The 16,709-nt window shown below is 45.3% G+C and overlaps 2 protein-coding genes and 1 pseudogene across 5 annotated transcripts; 2 read left to right on the top strand and 1 right to left on the bottom strand.

Moving 5' to 3' along the window:
• Positions 1-3,320: 3,320 nt before the first annotated feature.
• On the top strand, positions 3,321-5,227 carry LOC109746672 (uncharacterized). Its single transcript, XM_020305783.4, has one exon. The coding sequence runs from the start codon at positions 3,689-3,691 to the stop codon at positions 4,946-4,948; it is 1,260 nt and encodes a 419-aa protein (XP_020161372.1). The 5' UTR covers positions 3,321-3,688; the 3' UTR covers positions 4,949-5,227.
• Positions 5,228-5,522: 295 nt separating this feature from the next.
• LOC109746665 (alcohol dehydrogenase 3-like) lies at positions 5,523-10,618 on the top strand (annotated as a pseudogene).
• A 232-nt stretch (positions 10,619-10,850) lies between these two features.
• On the bottom strand, positions 10,851-15,336 carry LOC109746677 (uncharacterized). Of its 4 annotated transcripts, none has more exons than XM_045229247.2 (8): positions 13,927-15,336; positions 13,323-13,390; positions 13,193-13,242; positions 12,937-13,033; positions 12,788-12,865; positions 12,538-12,702; positions 12,080-12,257; positions 10,851-11,772 (listed from the first exon to the last, which is right to left on the bottom strand). In XM_045229247.2, exons 1-2 carry the CDS (start codon positions 15,183-15,185, stop codon positions 13,384-13,386), a joined length of 1,266 nt encoding a protein of 421 aa, XP_045085182.1. In that variant the 5' UTR covers positions 15,186-15,336; the 3' UTR covers positions 10,851-11,772; positions 12,080-12,257; positions 12,538-12,702; positions 12,788-12,865; positions 12,937-13,033; positions 13,193-13,242; positions 13,323-13,383. The 4 variants fall into 4 exon arrangements, with proteins under 4 accessions (XP_045085182.1, XP_040246939.1, XP_073354409.1 ...); XM_040391005.3 differs by having other exon boundaries at positions 10,851-11,787; XM_073498308.1 differs by having other exon boundaries at positions 10,851-11,153; positions 11,352-12,257.
• Between the last annotated feature and the right edge of the window lie 1,373 nt (positions 15,337-16,709).

A 16,709-nucleotide genomic window follows, 5' to 3' on the forward strand; every position in this document is an offset into this window, starting at 1 on the left:
TTCTTTTCCATAAGCACGTATGACTATATTCGGAATACATGCCTACATTATATTGATGAATTGGAGCTAGTTCTGTGTCACCCTATGTTATAACTGTTGCATGATGAATGCCATCCGACATAATTATCCATCATTGATCCATTGCCTACGAGCTCATTTCATATTGATCTTTGCTAAGTTACTTTTCCATTGTCACTGCTACAATTGCTACAAAACTACTGTTGTTACTTTTGCCACTGTTACCGTTACTTCCATACTACTTTGCTACTAAATATTTTGCTGCAGATATTAAGTCTTTCAGGTGTGGTTGAATTGACAACTCAGCTGCTAATACTTGAAAATATTCTTTGGCTTCCTTTGTGTCGAATCAATAAATTTGGGTTGAATACTCTACCCTCGAAAACTGTTGCGATCCCCTATATTGTGGGTTATCATTATGTTGTTGGTGCTGTTCTAGGACAAAGAGTTGATAAGAAATTAAATGTTATCCATTATGCTAGTAGAACTATAGACAGTGCTCAAAGAAATTATGCTACTGCTGAGAAAGAATTTTTAGCAGTTGTTTTTGCTTGTGATAAATTCAGATATTACATTGTTGATTCCAAAGTAATTGTTCACACTGATCAAGCTACTATAAAATATCTTATGAAAAAGAAAGATGCTAAACCTAGACTCATTAGGTGAGTTCTCTTGCTACAAGAATTTGATTTGCATATTACTGATAGGAAAGGAGCTGAGAACCTCGTAGCTGATAACTTGTCTAGGTTAGAAAATATTCTTGATGACCCACTACCTATTGATGATAGGTTTCCTGATGAAAAACTAGCTGTCATAAATGCTTCTCATAATACTCCTTGGTATGCCAACATCTTTATAAAGAAGGAGTAGATGGTATTATTAGACGTTGGCTTCGATTTTCCCCTCCTGGAGGAAAGTTTCCCCGGCGGAATCGCTCCGCTGGAGAGCAAAAGTGCTCCTGCCTAGGTTCCGCCTCGAGACGGCGGCGCTTCGTCCCGAAAGCCCTCTCCTTATTTTTTCTAGGGCAAATGGGATTATATACCAGAAGATGGGCCATAGAGGCTTGCCAGGGGCCCCACAAGCCACCATGGCGCGCCCTGGTGCCTTGTGAGCACCTGGGGGCCCTCCTCTGGTATTTCATTTCTCCACTATTTTTTATTTATTCCAAAATAATTTTCCGTGAAATTTCAGCTCATTCGGAGTAGTGCAGAATAGGTCTCTCTGACATAGCTTTTTCAAGTCCAAAATTCCATCTATCGACAATCTCCCTCTTCATGTAAATCTTGCAAATTAAGAGAGAAAAGGCATTAGAATTGCTCCACAAAGTATTATATTGATCAAAAATATTATAAATAAAAGTAGGAAAACATGATGCAAAATGGACGTATCAGACTCGTAACAACGCTAAAGACGATGGTTCTTCACTTCGATCCACCCATCATTGTCTAGTTCCAGATCCATTGAGGTTGGACGAGACTGTCCAGGGAGCGGTGTATCAGGAGCTAAACTGGCCACAGACGCCGGACGAAAGGACGTTGACGGGCGAGGGACGTTATCTGGCCGTCGGAGATCGGAGCAATCATCCGACACGTGGGGCTATGGGTGGGTGGCGTTACTGCCCCAAATTGGAACGTTGGGGAAGACAGACGCGTGCGGACGAGAGGACCGTCGCGACGTCATCTCATCAGTATTGTTTTAAATGTATATAAACAAAGTAAAAAAAACTTAACACCAATGTGACGAGCCACATGGTTACTGAGCCGGCCCAGTCCCCTGCAGGCGATGCTCAAAGAGTCGCTGCGAGGGATACATAGACGCGTCCCTCTTATGTTAGAAGCTCTCACTATGAATAAACTGCATCTTCATACCGTTCAGTATCGGCTTAGGACAATGACATACCGTATACGAATACAATTGTCCATATGTACCCCCGCCTGCCCTAAGCTAATAAAGCATCAAAATAGCAAACCATCTATGGTTAAATAGTTAGTAGGACAGTGGTATCCTCAGCCCAACAGGATTCAAGTCCTAGATTTGGCATTGATGCTGGCATTATTCCTGGATTTTTCGACCTTTCGACGATGTTCGTTCAGTGCGAGGAGATGTTTTTGTCGACTGTGAGGCACCTATGGCGACTTCATAAAATCTTAAAATGTTATGTCTGCTCAGTCTCTCGGAGGTGCTCGTAGGGGTAGAGTATGCGTGTGTGCGTTCATAGGGATGAGTATATGCTCGTGTATGTGAGCGACTTTGATTGTACTGTGTTAAAAAAGCATCACAATACACCCGTTCACATCAGGTTGCGACTCCACGCAAATAAAATGTCCACTTCTACGCACTCATTTTAGTACTAGACTTGCCTTTTTTTAGTAGATGCGTCAAGCTACACAATGGATGTGCATCCTGCTCCATCCACACAATAGTTTTTTTTTAACATTCCACGCAATAGAGGCAACTCTAAACCATATCTTGGGGGAAGTTGCTTGGATTTTTTCCTTTGTTATCTGTAGCCCCATAGGTGCTCAGTTTTGTACTGTGTTTTTTCTTCATCTTTATTTCATCATAGTTTTTGCAGATCAAGAACAAAACCCCTCTTGATATTCAACCAGGGTAGGTTTTTGGGTGGTTGATCAGCGGAGAGGGTTGTACAATATTAAGGAGGAGAGGGGGCGGGTTTTTTTTTGGGGAGGGGGGGGGGGGGGTTGCTTACCTTGATTCAAGATGCCATGGATGGGGAAGCTTTGCCTGGTTCTTCAGGTCTGAATAGGAGGAAGAAGGAGAAGGAAGGAGGAGGAAGAAGGTCCAGGCGTGGGCTTGCTCGTCAAGAAAGACAGAGAGGGTCGCGGCGTGAGAGGAGGGAGAGGGGGACCAGACGCGGGGGGGGGGGGGGGGGGGAGACGCTGGCCAGAATGCGTCAGCGCTGGGAACGGACCAGCAGGCGCGCGAGTACCAGGCGTGGGCGTGGGTGGAGGGCGTGCGCGCGGATGTTTCCTTTTTCGGTTGTTCTGGTCACGCGGGACTGCTCCTTTCTTTTTTAAGAGAGCGCTTGCTCCCGCGAATGGGCGCCCGGATATCGGCTAATCACCTCCATTTTATGTTGTATACTGGTCGTTCTACGTCCAGTTGTCTATTCATTATACTTGTCTTTGCGTCCTTAATATTAATCAGATCTAAGATGTCTTTGATGTCTTTATTAAAAAGAAGAAAAAACATTTTTATGTTCTTTTGACACACGCTCCCGTGCGGCGGAGAGAGGAAGCGAAAGCGAGTGCGCCGGGGGATTGGATGATTTGCCCCACTTTACATGGGGTTGGATGATTTGCCGCCTCCTCCCTCCGGCCCCCGTCCGACCTCCCCGCCGCCACCCATCCCGCCCCAGGACGACGCCATCCCGCTCCCGTACACCTCCTCTCCCGCACGAGCACCAACCGACACCGCCTCCGCCGCCAATCTCCGCTCCCGCACACACTGCCGCCGTCGCTCTCCGCTTCAGCATCCACCGCCGCCAGCCTATCCACCCATCATCTACAGAAAAGGGGAAAGAAAAAGGAAATCCCATTCCCATTCCCATCCACCGCCGCCGCCTCTGATCTGATCTGCGCCCCCCCACGCCGGACTAACCCTAATCCCGTCGGTTTCTGCCGGCGGCGCAGTGGGAGGACAAGCAGTGATGGCGGGGACCTCCGGAGCCCAGATCTCCTCCCGGCGGGCGGCTGACCGACCGAGGGCCCTCCCCGATCCGCGCCGCCCCTGCCCTTCCTCCAACATCCGATCCCACGCCCAATCAGCTGGACGCAAGCGAAAATACTCGGTGGCCATCGACGTGGATCCCGTCCGTGACTGGGCGAACATCGGGGACGGGCCAGCCGGCCTGATCGCCGAGCTTGCCCTCGCCAGCGACGTGGCCGACTATATCCGCTTCCGCGCCGTGTGCCAGCCGTGGCGGCGGTGCTCGCCGGACCCGTGCGCCGGTGGCCTGGACGGCCGCTTCCTCCCCCGCAAGTGGATCATGCTTGACAAGGCGCTTGCCGGGCCCCGCCGCCATCGCTTCCTTAACGTGTCTACAGGCGAGTGCATACGCCTGGACCTCCCGGAGCTCGCGGAGCACACGTTGCTCGCGCTCACCCCAGAAGGCCTCCTCCTCCTGCTCGTCGAGCCCACCCTGGTCGTCCGCCTGCTTAACCCACTCACGCGGCAGCTCACCGACCTTCCGCCGGTGACCGCGCTCCTGAGACCAGAGCAGCATCGGTCCAGGCAATGCGGCTCTCAGATAGGACAAACAATCAATGTCTCTGGCGTGGGTCTTGTTGCCGACGCCTCCATGGTGGCAGTCAATTTCTCTGATCCCAGGGGGCTTGTCGCCGCTAAGCCCGGCGATGAGAGTTGGACCATGGTCGACAAGGAATACATGAATTCGGGTTTGCCTTTTGCGGGGCGCTTCTACTGCGCCAACTACAGGGGCGTCATGGTGCTGACGACCAGCTTGGATCAGCAGCCGCCCCGGCTCCGGTTGGTCGCTGACCAGAGCGACTCATTTGATTTCTCCCGGATGGCGGACAGCCTTCACCTGGTGGACAATGCCGGGGAATTGATGCTGGTGCACCGGGCGCTAAGCCTGGACGGCGAGTATGCCAGGAGTTATGATGCTTACAGAGTGGATTTGGAAGCTGGGGTCCTGGCCCCAGCTAAGGGCTTCAACGGGCGCGCCGTGTTCATGGGCATGTTCCGCTCAATTTCTGTACCAGCTGAGGCTGCTTACCCCTCTGTCGCTGCTGATAGCATCTACCTGGGACACGATTGTGATCGCCAGATTCAGGGGTACAATATCGCGGATGGAAGCAGATGCAGTCTGATTGAGGCAGTATATCCGCGTAGTATTGTGGATTGTCTCCGCTGCTGCATCCAGGGAGTCGGCAAGCAACTTGCTTGAGCCTCAGGACGAATGATGGGTGTTTGACGAATGCCGGGTGTTACTCTTTGCTATGATTCTGTTTCTCCGGCGGGTGTGGTGTTTGCGGTGATTCTGGTCTTGGCCTACTGCTGGTGTGGTGTCTGCCGTGATTCTGGTCTTGGCCTACTGCTGGGTGTGGTGTCTGCCGTGATTCTGGTCCTGGTCTTATGCATCAGTTACTGTGTATCAGACAGCATTATCATATGTACCTCAAATAATATAAACGCTTATCAAACAAAAATTGTTACTTGTTTTCTATTTCTGATATTTACATATGATGTGGCAGTATACTGATGAAACAAAATTATCTGCATCTTCCTACTTTCTAGTACATCCTTGATGTTTTGTATAGACAGCTGCCCCTTCTCCTTACATGATATATACTTCTAATCTGACCTTTGTACATTCCTTCCATGATATATAATGATAATGTAAGTTCTATCTGATTTTTGGTACCATTACATGACTCACAACAGTCATACAAGTGTACCAGTAATTATTTTCCTTATAAGGTGATCAAATAATAAGTTGTAAATCCTGTTAGATCAAGGACTCTGTCCATTGACCAAGACTGTCATATATTTTGACTTTGTTCTGATCCTGACCAGCAAGGGATCATGCTTCAACTTGAATCTCCAGGAGTTCACTCCAGGGTTAAGACCTATCAAAGCTCCATTCAAGATAGCATCCAACAAATTAGTCACATAACTCATGTAATCATGACAGTTTGTTATAAATTGGTAGGATAAAGTCCAATAAAATCAAGCGAGCCATGAGCATTATAGTACTAGCAGTGTAGCACGATTTTCTTTATATGATTCCCATCATTCTTAGCCCATGTTTGATTCTCAATCAATTTCTTTAGGTACATTAATTACATTGAAAGAACGTATACATCACTAATCCATTTTTAGTTGTTCGATACCTGAAGCATAGAGTGATTATTATTATTATTGTTCCAAAAATAGTAATAGTTGTACAATGATGATTTAGCAGCTTGATTCTTATGGAGTAACTACTACTTGACTCCATGCCTTGGCAACCCATATATAGCTTACAGAATTTATTTGGCCTCTCCACATTTGCAGGTTCCTGAGTTGTTTCATGTTCGATTTTCTTGTGTGTGATCCATGATGCAAATGCAGGTTATGTTTCATGTGTATAGGGACTACAACAGCTACTACATTGAAAGTAATTTCAATTGCTTACCTTGTTGTCAATTACTGATGACGCTGGACTAGAATTAGTGCCCAGAATTATTTGGCACTTCTACGAGGACCTATGTATGAACAATGTTTCTTACATGCCAGGTCCAAAATGATCAATTAAGCTCAATTTGCTTGTTTGAACTAACATTTATCCTTTTGTTTACTTTATTATGTGGCCTCAGATTTTCAGGCTGGCCAGGCTCAAGAGTCACCGCTCCCAAGGCCATTCATTTACCATAAACAGTTATTGGAACCGGGAGAGCTAAGCATACCAGTGGGGTGAATCATGATGTCTCTTGTAGTAAATCAGGAGAAGCTTTGAATTATAGAAGGAGAAACCTATCTGCGGTAGACACGAAAGATTTCTTTGATTTAATTTGGTAAACTTCATTTCTGGATGTTATGATGTTTTATGCCTACATCATGTCCCGAGTATGAAAAATATAATTACCTATTAGTTACAGCTTACATATTTTCTTTCTTCACATTGCCTTCCTTTTTTACCTTGACCATCATGTAGTATGTTGTTTGCAAACCTCTTCGAAATGTTACCAATCTAATTAATCATAGTTCAATATTGCAGAAATATTTAGTAGTACATAACTACATATCAGTATCGCAAACTAAAATCAGTACAGTGTTTTTTAAGCCAAATAATGTTTTGCCATACATAATGCATAACGTAGAAACTAAAAGTTCCATTGGGGGTCCAAGTACCCAATCCTAATTCGTGCAATCAACATTTTTCTATGATTTGCAAAGTAATATGGTCTATATTGATGTGGCCTTGTGCGTTTCTTTTTTGATGCGTCAACAGATAAGAAACACTACTATTTTGCGAGGCTTGCGTTTTCACGAACTTTGTTAAGTCGTTTTTATTGAGATTTTGAGGAACTGCTTTGTCAATTTATTTTTGCGGTTATCCTAGTTAGAGATATCTTATGTTTGCATATGTGATCTCATCCCTTGAGCTATACATGGAAGCATTGAAACAATGTGGGATGATAAATCAACCAAGAACAAGGTATGCGCGTATAGATCAAATGAGATTTTGTTCTTAATTTATGTGCTGATGAGTTTCTGTGTGATGCAACAGCCTCAAAGCTGTTTCTAGAGATTCGAAATAAATCACTTATAGAAAAGGGAAAAAGGAAGGATGGTGAGTCATTTATCTCAAGATATTACTGTTTGTTGTACGCCTAGACAACTACTCTGAAGCGGGAAGTTTATGTTGCGGTTTAAGGGGATCAAGCTCTGTGTAGTTACTCTGTCTATAGTTCTTGCATAAAGTGCATGAAACCCAAGGAGGACAAAAGCTCCTGAGATTGTTTGAGTTGTCACTCTTAGATCCATTCCATTTCATTGTGTTCTTTGGCATGATTTTTTTGTTTGCCGTAAGTTGCTTGTGATTATTGTGAATTTATAGTGATTAGTGATATTTCAGAGAGTTTTCTGTTACCATATTTGCAAGCTGATGTTACTTCTGACTTTTGATCCCTATTTCTAGAACAAACCACCTTTAGGAAGCTCATGTTTTGGAAGCTCTTAATGAAACATACATGCGTGACATTCTTCGGCGCAACAAAGCGCGCGCTAAAGACTTGTAGTAAAACTGAAATCCGGTGGCCAGGAATCCACCATACATGCACTGATCCGGCAGATGCAGAGAACCATGAGCTATTTCAGCTGCCTACTATAGTATTCTAGCAAAATTAACGACGATGCGTCAGGTCGTGGACCGTTGCAAAATGAGGACCCAGTTGGTTTTCTGGGTCACCCCGGTTTTGGTCACCAAGTCAGCCCTCTCTGGCCTCATCGCTGTTTTTTCTTTTTACCCACTTGCACTCCAAGCTGCCCTTAGTTCCTCAAGCGCCAGGAGTACACATATACAGGTCTCAGCCTCAGCTTCGTTCCTCACCAAAATCTACAATCAACGAACTGCAAAGCAGAAACGGCAACAGATATCCACCTTCCTCTTAGAGTTCTTGGAGCCAGCAACCGACGGGGACAGGGATGGCGGCCGCCGGGAAGGTGATCAAGTGCAGAGGTCTGTTCCTGAAACAGTACTAGTTAGTTTCATCTGATTTTGGTTTCATGTGAAGAAGCCCTGGAATTGTTGAATGGAGATCAACTAGGTCTGGTTCGTGCATGATCGCAGCGGCGGTGGCATGGGAGGCCGGGAAGCCTGTACGATCAAGGAGGTGGAGGTGGCGCCGCCACAGGCCATGGGGATGTGAGTCAAGATCCTCTACACTGTCCTCTGCCACACTGACGTCTACTTCTGGGAAGCCAAGGTATCCACACAGAGTTTTGTGTGTTCCCAATGGTGTAATTGTGATGCATCTCAGTGGCTAATTAACTTGGTGATGTTCTGCTTGGATTTGTGCAGGGCCAAACTCCGGTTTTCCCTAGGATCTTAGGCCATGAAGCTGGAGGGTATGCATCCTCTCTCTTTCAGTTTTGTTGCTTGGAGGAATCTTGAATCTTAAATCATTATTTATTCACACTGGCTTCTAAATTATAGTCATCCATAAATTAGATTGCTACCTACATACATCAAGTGTCCATATTTTATTGCCATGGGATAAAAATTATGAAGAATCATGAGATAACATCATCCATGACACAAACTCACACTATGAAGTGCTTTGGACAATCATATGGTTTTGGACTAGTTAATTTTCCTATGTTCTGTAAGCTGCTGATCTCCTCGTTATATCTTTACCACATTTATAATTTTCCAAAATAAAACAATCAGTACATAACTACTTTATTCATTTTGTAACGTTTTATGAGTGGCTAATTTCCTTGGTAGTTGTCCTTTTCTGCATTTTATTGAAATAGTATTATGTTTGCTTTTCGTAGTTTATCTTTTCTGCCAACTCTTTTTACTAACTTGCTTCTTGTTGCCGCATTGTTGAGAGCGTTGGAGAGGGTGTTACTGAGCTCGTGTTGGGTGACCATGTCCTCCCTGTGTTCACCAGCGAGTGCGAGTGTGCCCACTGTAAATCAAAGGAGAGCAACCTTTGTGACCTCCTCAGGATCAACGTGGATCGTGGCGTGATGATCGGTGATGGGGAGTCTCGCTTCACCATTAATGGGAAACCGATCTTCCACTTCGTTGGGACCTCCACCTTCAGTGAGTACACCGTGATCCATGTCGGGTGCCTCGCAAAGATCAACCCCGAGGCGCCCCTTGACAAAGTTTGTGTTCTCAGCTGTGGCATCTCAACTGGTAAGAGATGGCTCCTCATGTCATTGTTTCCAAATGAATCACAATGTTCAAGGTGCCTCCATTAGTTGCTGAATTGTTATTTTTCTGCAGGACTTGGTGCTACTCTCAATGTCGCGAAACCGAAAAAGGGTGACGACCCAAGACGTTTTTGTTCTACGCCATGTTTTTGCAGGCTGAAGAGAATTATGTGCTACAACCAAGACTAATTACCGTGTGCTTCTGTCTCACATGATCAAGCCATGGAAGGGGCCAAGATGGCTTGGGTAGTCAAGGATCATTGGTGTGGATTTGAACCCTGCAAAATACGAACAAGGTACGGTCTGCCTCAGGGAAAACAAGTACTATATCTTAATAAATATTTTTGGATGGAACACTGAACATCATGTACATTATTTTTCAGCTAAGAAATTTGGATGCACCGACTTTGTGAACCCAAAGGACCACACCAAGCCCGTGCAAGAGGTCTGTTCATGTCCCCCAGTGCACATTTTCCCCTTTGTTCATTCTTTATGACATGCACAAGCCTGTGCCAAAAAAACTTACTGTTAAATGTTGCTCTCCAGGTGCTTGTCGAGATGACCAATGGCGGAGTTGACCGTGTGGTTGAGTGCACTGGCCACATCGACGCCATGATCGCCGCCTTCGAATGTGTCCATGATGTATGTACCTCTCAGTATACCTACATGTAATCTGTAGTCCAATGATAATTAGTTGTAAACTCTTTTAGACTTCAGACTGAATGTTGAAATCTGGTGGATGCAGGGGTGGGGCGTGGCGGTGCTGGTGGGTGTCCCGCACAAGGAGGCGGTGTTCCACCCGATGAACTTCGTCAATGAAAGGACCCTGAAGGGCACCTTCGGCAACTACAAACCACACACCGACCACCGGGAAGTCGTCGAGATGTACATGAGGAAGGAGCTGGAGCTGGAAAAGTTCATCACGCACAGCGTGCCCTTCTCCCAGATCAACATGGCGTTCGACCTCATGCTCAAGGGGGAGGGCCTGCGCTGCGTCATGAGGATGACGAGCAAATCGCCTCTTAGTCGTCATGTGTCTTGCCGTTTTAAGATTTGGAGCTGGAGAAGTTGCCGCCTGACGAGGAATCAGAGCTGTCTGTCCGTAACATTTTGGAACCATTGATTTAGACTGTTTTACTCGCATAAAAGCACATTATTATGATGATATCAAGCAGTATGTTATATCTAAGGACAACTTCACAAAAGGCTTTTTTGAAGGAACTAAAAAATAAATTCTTGCCACCAAGTGTCTGCACAACATCTTGACAGCCCTTTTGTCAGCAAAGATGGCTGGGATAGTGCGGAGTGATTCTAGGTGACAACAAAGGTGAGTGATCTTTGCATGAAGAATAAAACCGACGTGTAGCGACTCAACTTGCACGCCATACTCAAAAGAGTTTTACGGTAGGGACAAATGAACATTAACGGTCGCTCCAACTTGATCTAATGGGCTATATCTTTGAATACTGGTAGGCAACAGGAGTACCCCAGGAAATAAAGGTACAATAAAAATCCCGGATGTAAGATACCCACAAGGCCACAACGACCATGCAATAGATAGCCTTTTTTTTGGAAAAAACTTTCAATCTATTCATCAACTGTCATGGCAGTACAAAGAACATTAAAAGTAACATAAATTACAACCAAGTCTGTAGACCTTCTATCCAACAACGACTACAATCACTGGAGCGAGCTGACGGTGTTCCTCATCGGAGCCAGGCAAACTTCATTGTAGTATACAGTTGGAAAGTCGTCAAGTCGTCGTGTTAAGGCCCCACATGACCAACATGACCAGCACGCCAACAGTAACCGTCACCGATGAAGAGAAGATTAGATTGGAAGGATCCAACATATAAACACACAAACTTAGACGAACGAAGAAAAATACAGCCTGAATCCGGCGAGATACACCGGAGACACACCTTCACATGCCCTCCGACGATGCTACATGCACCACGGGGCGAGGGCTAGGGAGGGAGAACCTTCTTCCTTCTTCAAGGAGCCGCCACCCTCCATCACCCTCTGACCCTTACCACACCTTTATCAAACATTCGCTTCTTTCAAAGTACCTCTTTAAGAGGTTAAGCGCCATTCACTGATGTGCTCACACTTCAGAAAAACAGTTGCTGTTTTTTCATATTTCACACCCGTGAATACTAATACAGGACAGCTTTACTTGTACGCTCCAATATACAGTATCTAACTATGTGAGGCTAATATTTTCGTACATAGTTTTCTTAAAGGCCAACAGTGCAACCACATCTAAATTTCAGTTTGAAACATACCTCGATGTCTTACCGCACGAGGTCCAAACACCACTAAGTGTTTACTGGGAAGCTGCAACTGAATAGGGGGAAGCTGAAATTTGAATCTATATTTTAAATGACAAAAGAGGTAGAAACCTATACATACACTAAAACAGCAATTGCAGTAGTGTAATGGTAGGCGTGCTTTACAGCAGTTCGTGGGGAACACAGGTTCAACCTCCAACATAATAGTTTTACATTTTCTTCACATGGAACTAGTAGTGATGCTTCTAGGAGTCAAACCCGTGATATATACTGAATACGGCAGTTAATTATATAGTTAATACCTCCAATTCAAATTAACTCGGAATTTTTCAGACAGCAAGGGTGGCAGAAAGCTTTACCGGAGGGGGTCAGTAAACGTGGTTAGTATCGGTGATCGTAGTAAATCGGACGGTAACCAAATCCTTGGTTGCCACTGCCTGAGTGCGCACCATAGTAATATGAGTTACCGGCAGGGTATTGCTGTGAATTCCCATGGTGTCTGGCTCCACGCCAGTTGTTGAAGTATGGATGGGGTGCCTGCAAACAGAAACTTCTAATTAATTTAACTGTAGGTAACAGGACAAAACTGGTAGTACAACGTAGCGAAGATAAATAATTCCAACTTTGAATGACAATAAATTAAATTTAAACTTTTTTATTTGAATATTTTAGTTCTGTTTGAAATTCTTATCATATTTACAAACATGGTGCCCATGATTTCTTGAATCTTCTAATCAACACAACGAGATTGTCTTCTCTATAGCTGCAGGTCAAATGATGACAGGGGATCGTATCATAAGCTTCACAATTTTCTTACCACATGAGGTCCAAATGCCCTGCTAGGTGCCATCTGCTGCTCCGGTAGTAGTGGCTGCTGCCACAACAATTGATAGTTGCCGTAGCTATGTATGTTAGGGGCAGGGGCCGACAGTGCATACACAGGGTTGCAGGGTCCAGTGAACTTGTTGAAACATTGTGGTAGCTGCAGTGGCACATTCTAATTAATGTTGCTGTATGATGATTAAAAATGGACACGTGGGAAACAGGGCATATGAAATACAGCATACCGGATTGTTTTGAGGGGGGCATGATGAGTACCCACCGTAACCAGGCCCCTCCCACCTGTTGAAGCATCGTTGTGGAGGCTGGAAATGACACAACGTATTAATCTTGGTCTTTGACACATAGGAAACGAAACATACTGGATTCAGCATACCATATTGTTTTGATCAGGACAGGCTTGTGAGCTATGAACATTCCGTACAGTACTGTGAGCTAAATTTTGTGCATGGTTGGCTTTCTCAGCCAATAGCCTGCGGAACAACAAAACCAGTTATATGGAAGACCTCCAATATGAACAAAAACTAATTAGAATAGCATTCAGAACATTGACAGGTTTTGAAGTTTAGAACAGATCATCGTTGCAACGATCTTCAAAGAACAGAGTTCTCATAACAGAGTAAGAAACCTGCCTTGGACGTTTGTTTTCAGATTCATAGGAATCAGGCTCACTGACACAGACCTATGGACACAAGAGAGGAAACTTTAGCGGGTGGGAATTTTTTTAACTATGAAAACTAGAACATGATAGAAAATACTTACAGCTGTATTATTTGGCTCATTCGAAGAGCTGCTTGTCTGTGCTGTCTGAATTGCTGAGACTTTAATGCCTACAAAAGACAGATAAACTCATAAGCAATGCCATAGTCATAAACAGGGATTCAGTAGTGCTCAAGCTATTTTATTCTTTCATTTTTGCAGACTCGGATGGAGTGCAAATTAGCACACAGCTTGTAAATATCCGCACGCCCATGCATAGAACAATTTGAATTTCTTTGATAAGCAGTAGTGCAGCATTAATTTCTATCTGCACTGTAAGTTGATAAAATCTAGCTGCCCAGCACAGATTAGGATTGGATTCTACAGTGTAAGTATGAATCAGCAGGGAGTAGACCCTTACGCAAAAAAAACAATTTATACAAGATTAACATGTAGCCATAAAGACAAGGTAGAAAAACCAGATAGCCCTATTTCTCACAGTAGAAATCACAGAGAGTATCATATGTAGCTCTAAACACCCTAACAAAGATATGCACAGCGTGGAGCATAAAAGGGTAGCAGCAAGTAAGATAATTCGCCAACCAAATTGTGCGTAGCACTGAAAGGGTCACAAGCATGTTGATAACAAGAACAGATGAACAATTACCAGGAGTCATTTTTAGATGGTTCACCAATGCACACGGAAGGAACATTTGACACGAAGGAGAATATTTTCCAAAAGGGTGCGCCCCAGGTGCTTCCACTTTCAGTGTTCAGGGTGGGGCAAGCCGAGTGCATGTTCTTGAAAGCCAAGCTCCCGGCGGATTCATTCCTTTGGCCAGAGAGTAAGCCCGAAAACGCCGAGTCATCGACCAAAATGTCATCAGCATCAACAATGACTCCCTTGAGCCAACAGTCAGACCCAATCTCCCTAGTCCATGTCATGGCACTCCAACCATTCATTGTGCGCAGTGTCTTGGGCTTGTTGTCCACATGTTTGCGCTTGTAGAGCATGATCAAGTCAGAATCATAGAGCACAGTCTTGTTCCTGGGGTCAGACGGCTTTTCAGGAGGAACCTCTACAATCTCTGTTACAGTGACGCGGTGTTCCATCTCAACAAACTTGATCAGACCATCGACATAGGCGACATCCCGAATACGCCTGACGCCAGCTCCCGGGATTAACTGCTTCAAAATTTGTTCTCTGTTTCTAGGCAATGGCTCAGGCAATGGGATGTAGCGCGTGTGAAGGGGTTCTCGTTCTTGAAGTACGTCACACACCAGCATGCCGCACAGCAAATCGACCCACACCAGCACGCCATCTCGGAGCAGCATCACCTTGTCCTGTGTAATCGTAAGGACCCCAGGACATGGATTGAGCAGCTCCTTGGTCCTCCATGCTCTGTCCTCAGACGAGTAGATGTGAAGTCGGTAATCCTTCAAGGTCGCCGTGTCACAGAGCGCAATCAGGAGATAATGGTCGCCGTCCCCGCGGGGCACGATCCCAAACTCGCAGGCTCCGTGCAGCCTATCATCATCAGGAAGCGGGACGCTTTCGAGGGACGGGGACCTGGGGTCGCCCTTGTAGATGAAGTATTCAAAGTCGCCGTCGCCGGAAGCGAAGAAGGTGCGGATGACGACGAATCGGCCCTCCGCGCCGACCAGGTGAGGCTGAACTTGCAAGTCGGCGGCGTCCTCGGAGTCGGAGTCGGAGGTGGGGGGCTTGGAGCAGTGGAACGTGTAGAAGGACACCGCCGGCGGGTCGGCGATCCAGAAGGTGACCTCCACGGTGTGGTCGACCCTCGATTTGGCTGTGGCCGTGGTGTGGTTCCTGCTGGCGGCGACGTACGCCTCCTGGGCGAGGAGAATCGACGCCGGCCAGGGGGAGGCGTCGCCGGGGGAATCGACCGAGGCGCGGCCCGCCATCGATCCGGACGCCGTCTGAGTTTAGGATTTCGGCCGGGGGTGCTGGGGATTGAAGGAGGCGCTCCAGGATTTGGGGGTTAGGGTTACCTCTCCACTCCTCTCCGTTTCCTTCACGAGCAACTTGTAGTAATCGAAACGAAGGAGAATACAGGGGCGATTTGAATTGAGCATCTGCTGCAGAGCTCTTTTTTCCCAATAAAAAAACAGATATTGAAAAAGTTATGCCAAAAACCATCATAATCTGCGAGAAACTATTGCGGAGCCCCAATATTAACAGCTTAATTTCCCCACTATTTTCAGCTTGGATGACATGATTGATATTGTTATGTGTACATGCTAAATTATTTTCAAAACTTTCGAACACTTGTGGTGCGATTTTAGACCTTCAGTGCACCGATAGCACCACAAGGCTGGGTTTACTGGATACGTTACCAACCCTCACCACTGGCCTCACTTCATTAACCGAAGAACAATGGTATGTACTCAGCACTCACCAAGCTATAAGTGACTCTCCACCTTGCTTTGCATGGATCACCACCGAGAACCTTCGGTCCTCTAAATCCTGAGTGCCGGCTGAGATGAGTGAAAACAAATTTGAAGTTACACGTTTTTGTTCTTCTTTTCTTGCTATTATATGGATGATAAGTCAAGATCTCTATGATTCTAGTTTGTTATGTTTTTATTTAGGTTCTTGCCATCGAGAAACAATTGGAGTTCTAAGAAGGTATGGTGTCCTTCCCTGTAAATTGTGCTTGCTTTTAGGTTGTTCACATGGATCAAGATTTGTTATACTAGGTTTCCCCTCCTTTTAGGCACTTATCTCATTGGTGGCATTTTGGGAGAAATGCCAAGATTTTAGTCTTGAGATGAATTTGTATATACATGGCTTTACCAAACCTCCGCTGAGTGTTTTGGCATGATTCATATTGAAAGGCTTCAGCCTTGGAAAATGCTAGGTGGATTTTCTCATGGCATGTTGCCTATTACTGAGGTATGCAATGGACATGACAAAAATAGAGTGCTAGTGTAGGATAAGAAGACGCATATTTCTTTTGGGGAAAATTGATATGTATAGTAGATGTTGATAAATAACCAATTTAACATAGATCATCTGCATTTTCTGGCGTGCCCAGCTGGTTGCTGGATGTGAAAACGCTCGATCACCTATTTCTTCTTCTTCTTTTTAGGAAAGGGAGAGCTTCATTTATATCAATAAACCCATGTTACAATCAGGAGCAGTTACATGTTTCAAAACTTGTGGCACATCAGCTAACAGAAAGAAATACTCATTCACTCTAGCATAGGTAGCAACTCATGCGCGGCTACATTGCTCTCCCTATGAACTTTGGAAACAGAATAAGCTCCAAACTCCTTGATCATATTCTTAGAGTTCTCATAGCAAGCCCACCAGCTGGCCCTGCTAACATTACTATCATTCACATCGCCCACTACAGCGATGCAATCGGTCTCCATGTGCACTTTGTTCAAATTTAGTTTACGAGCCTAGTTGAGGCCAAAAGATAG

The sequence above is a fragment of the Aegilops tauschii genome, chromosome 5 (assembly GCF_002575655.3).
Source record: "Aegilops tauschii subsp. strangulata cultivar AL8/78 chromosome 5, Aet v6.0, whole genome shotgun sequence".
NCBI lineage: Eukaryota > Viridiplantae > Streptophyta > Magnoliopsida > Poales > Poaceae > Aegilops > Aegilops tauschii.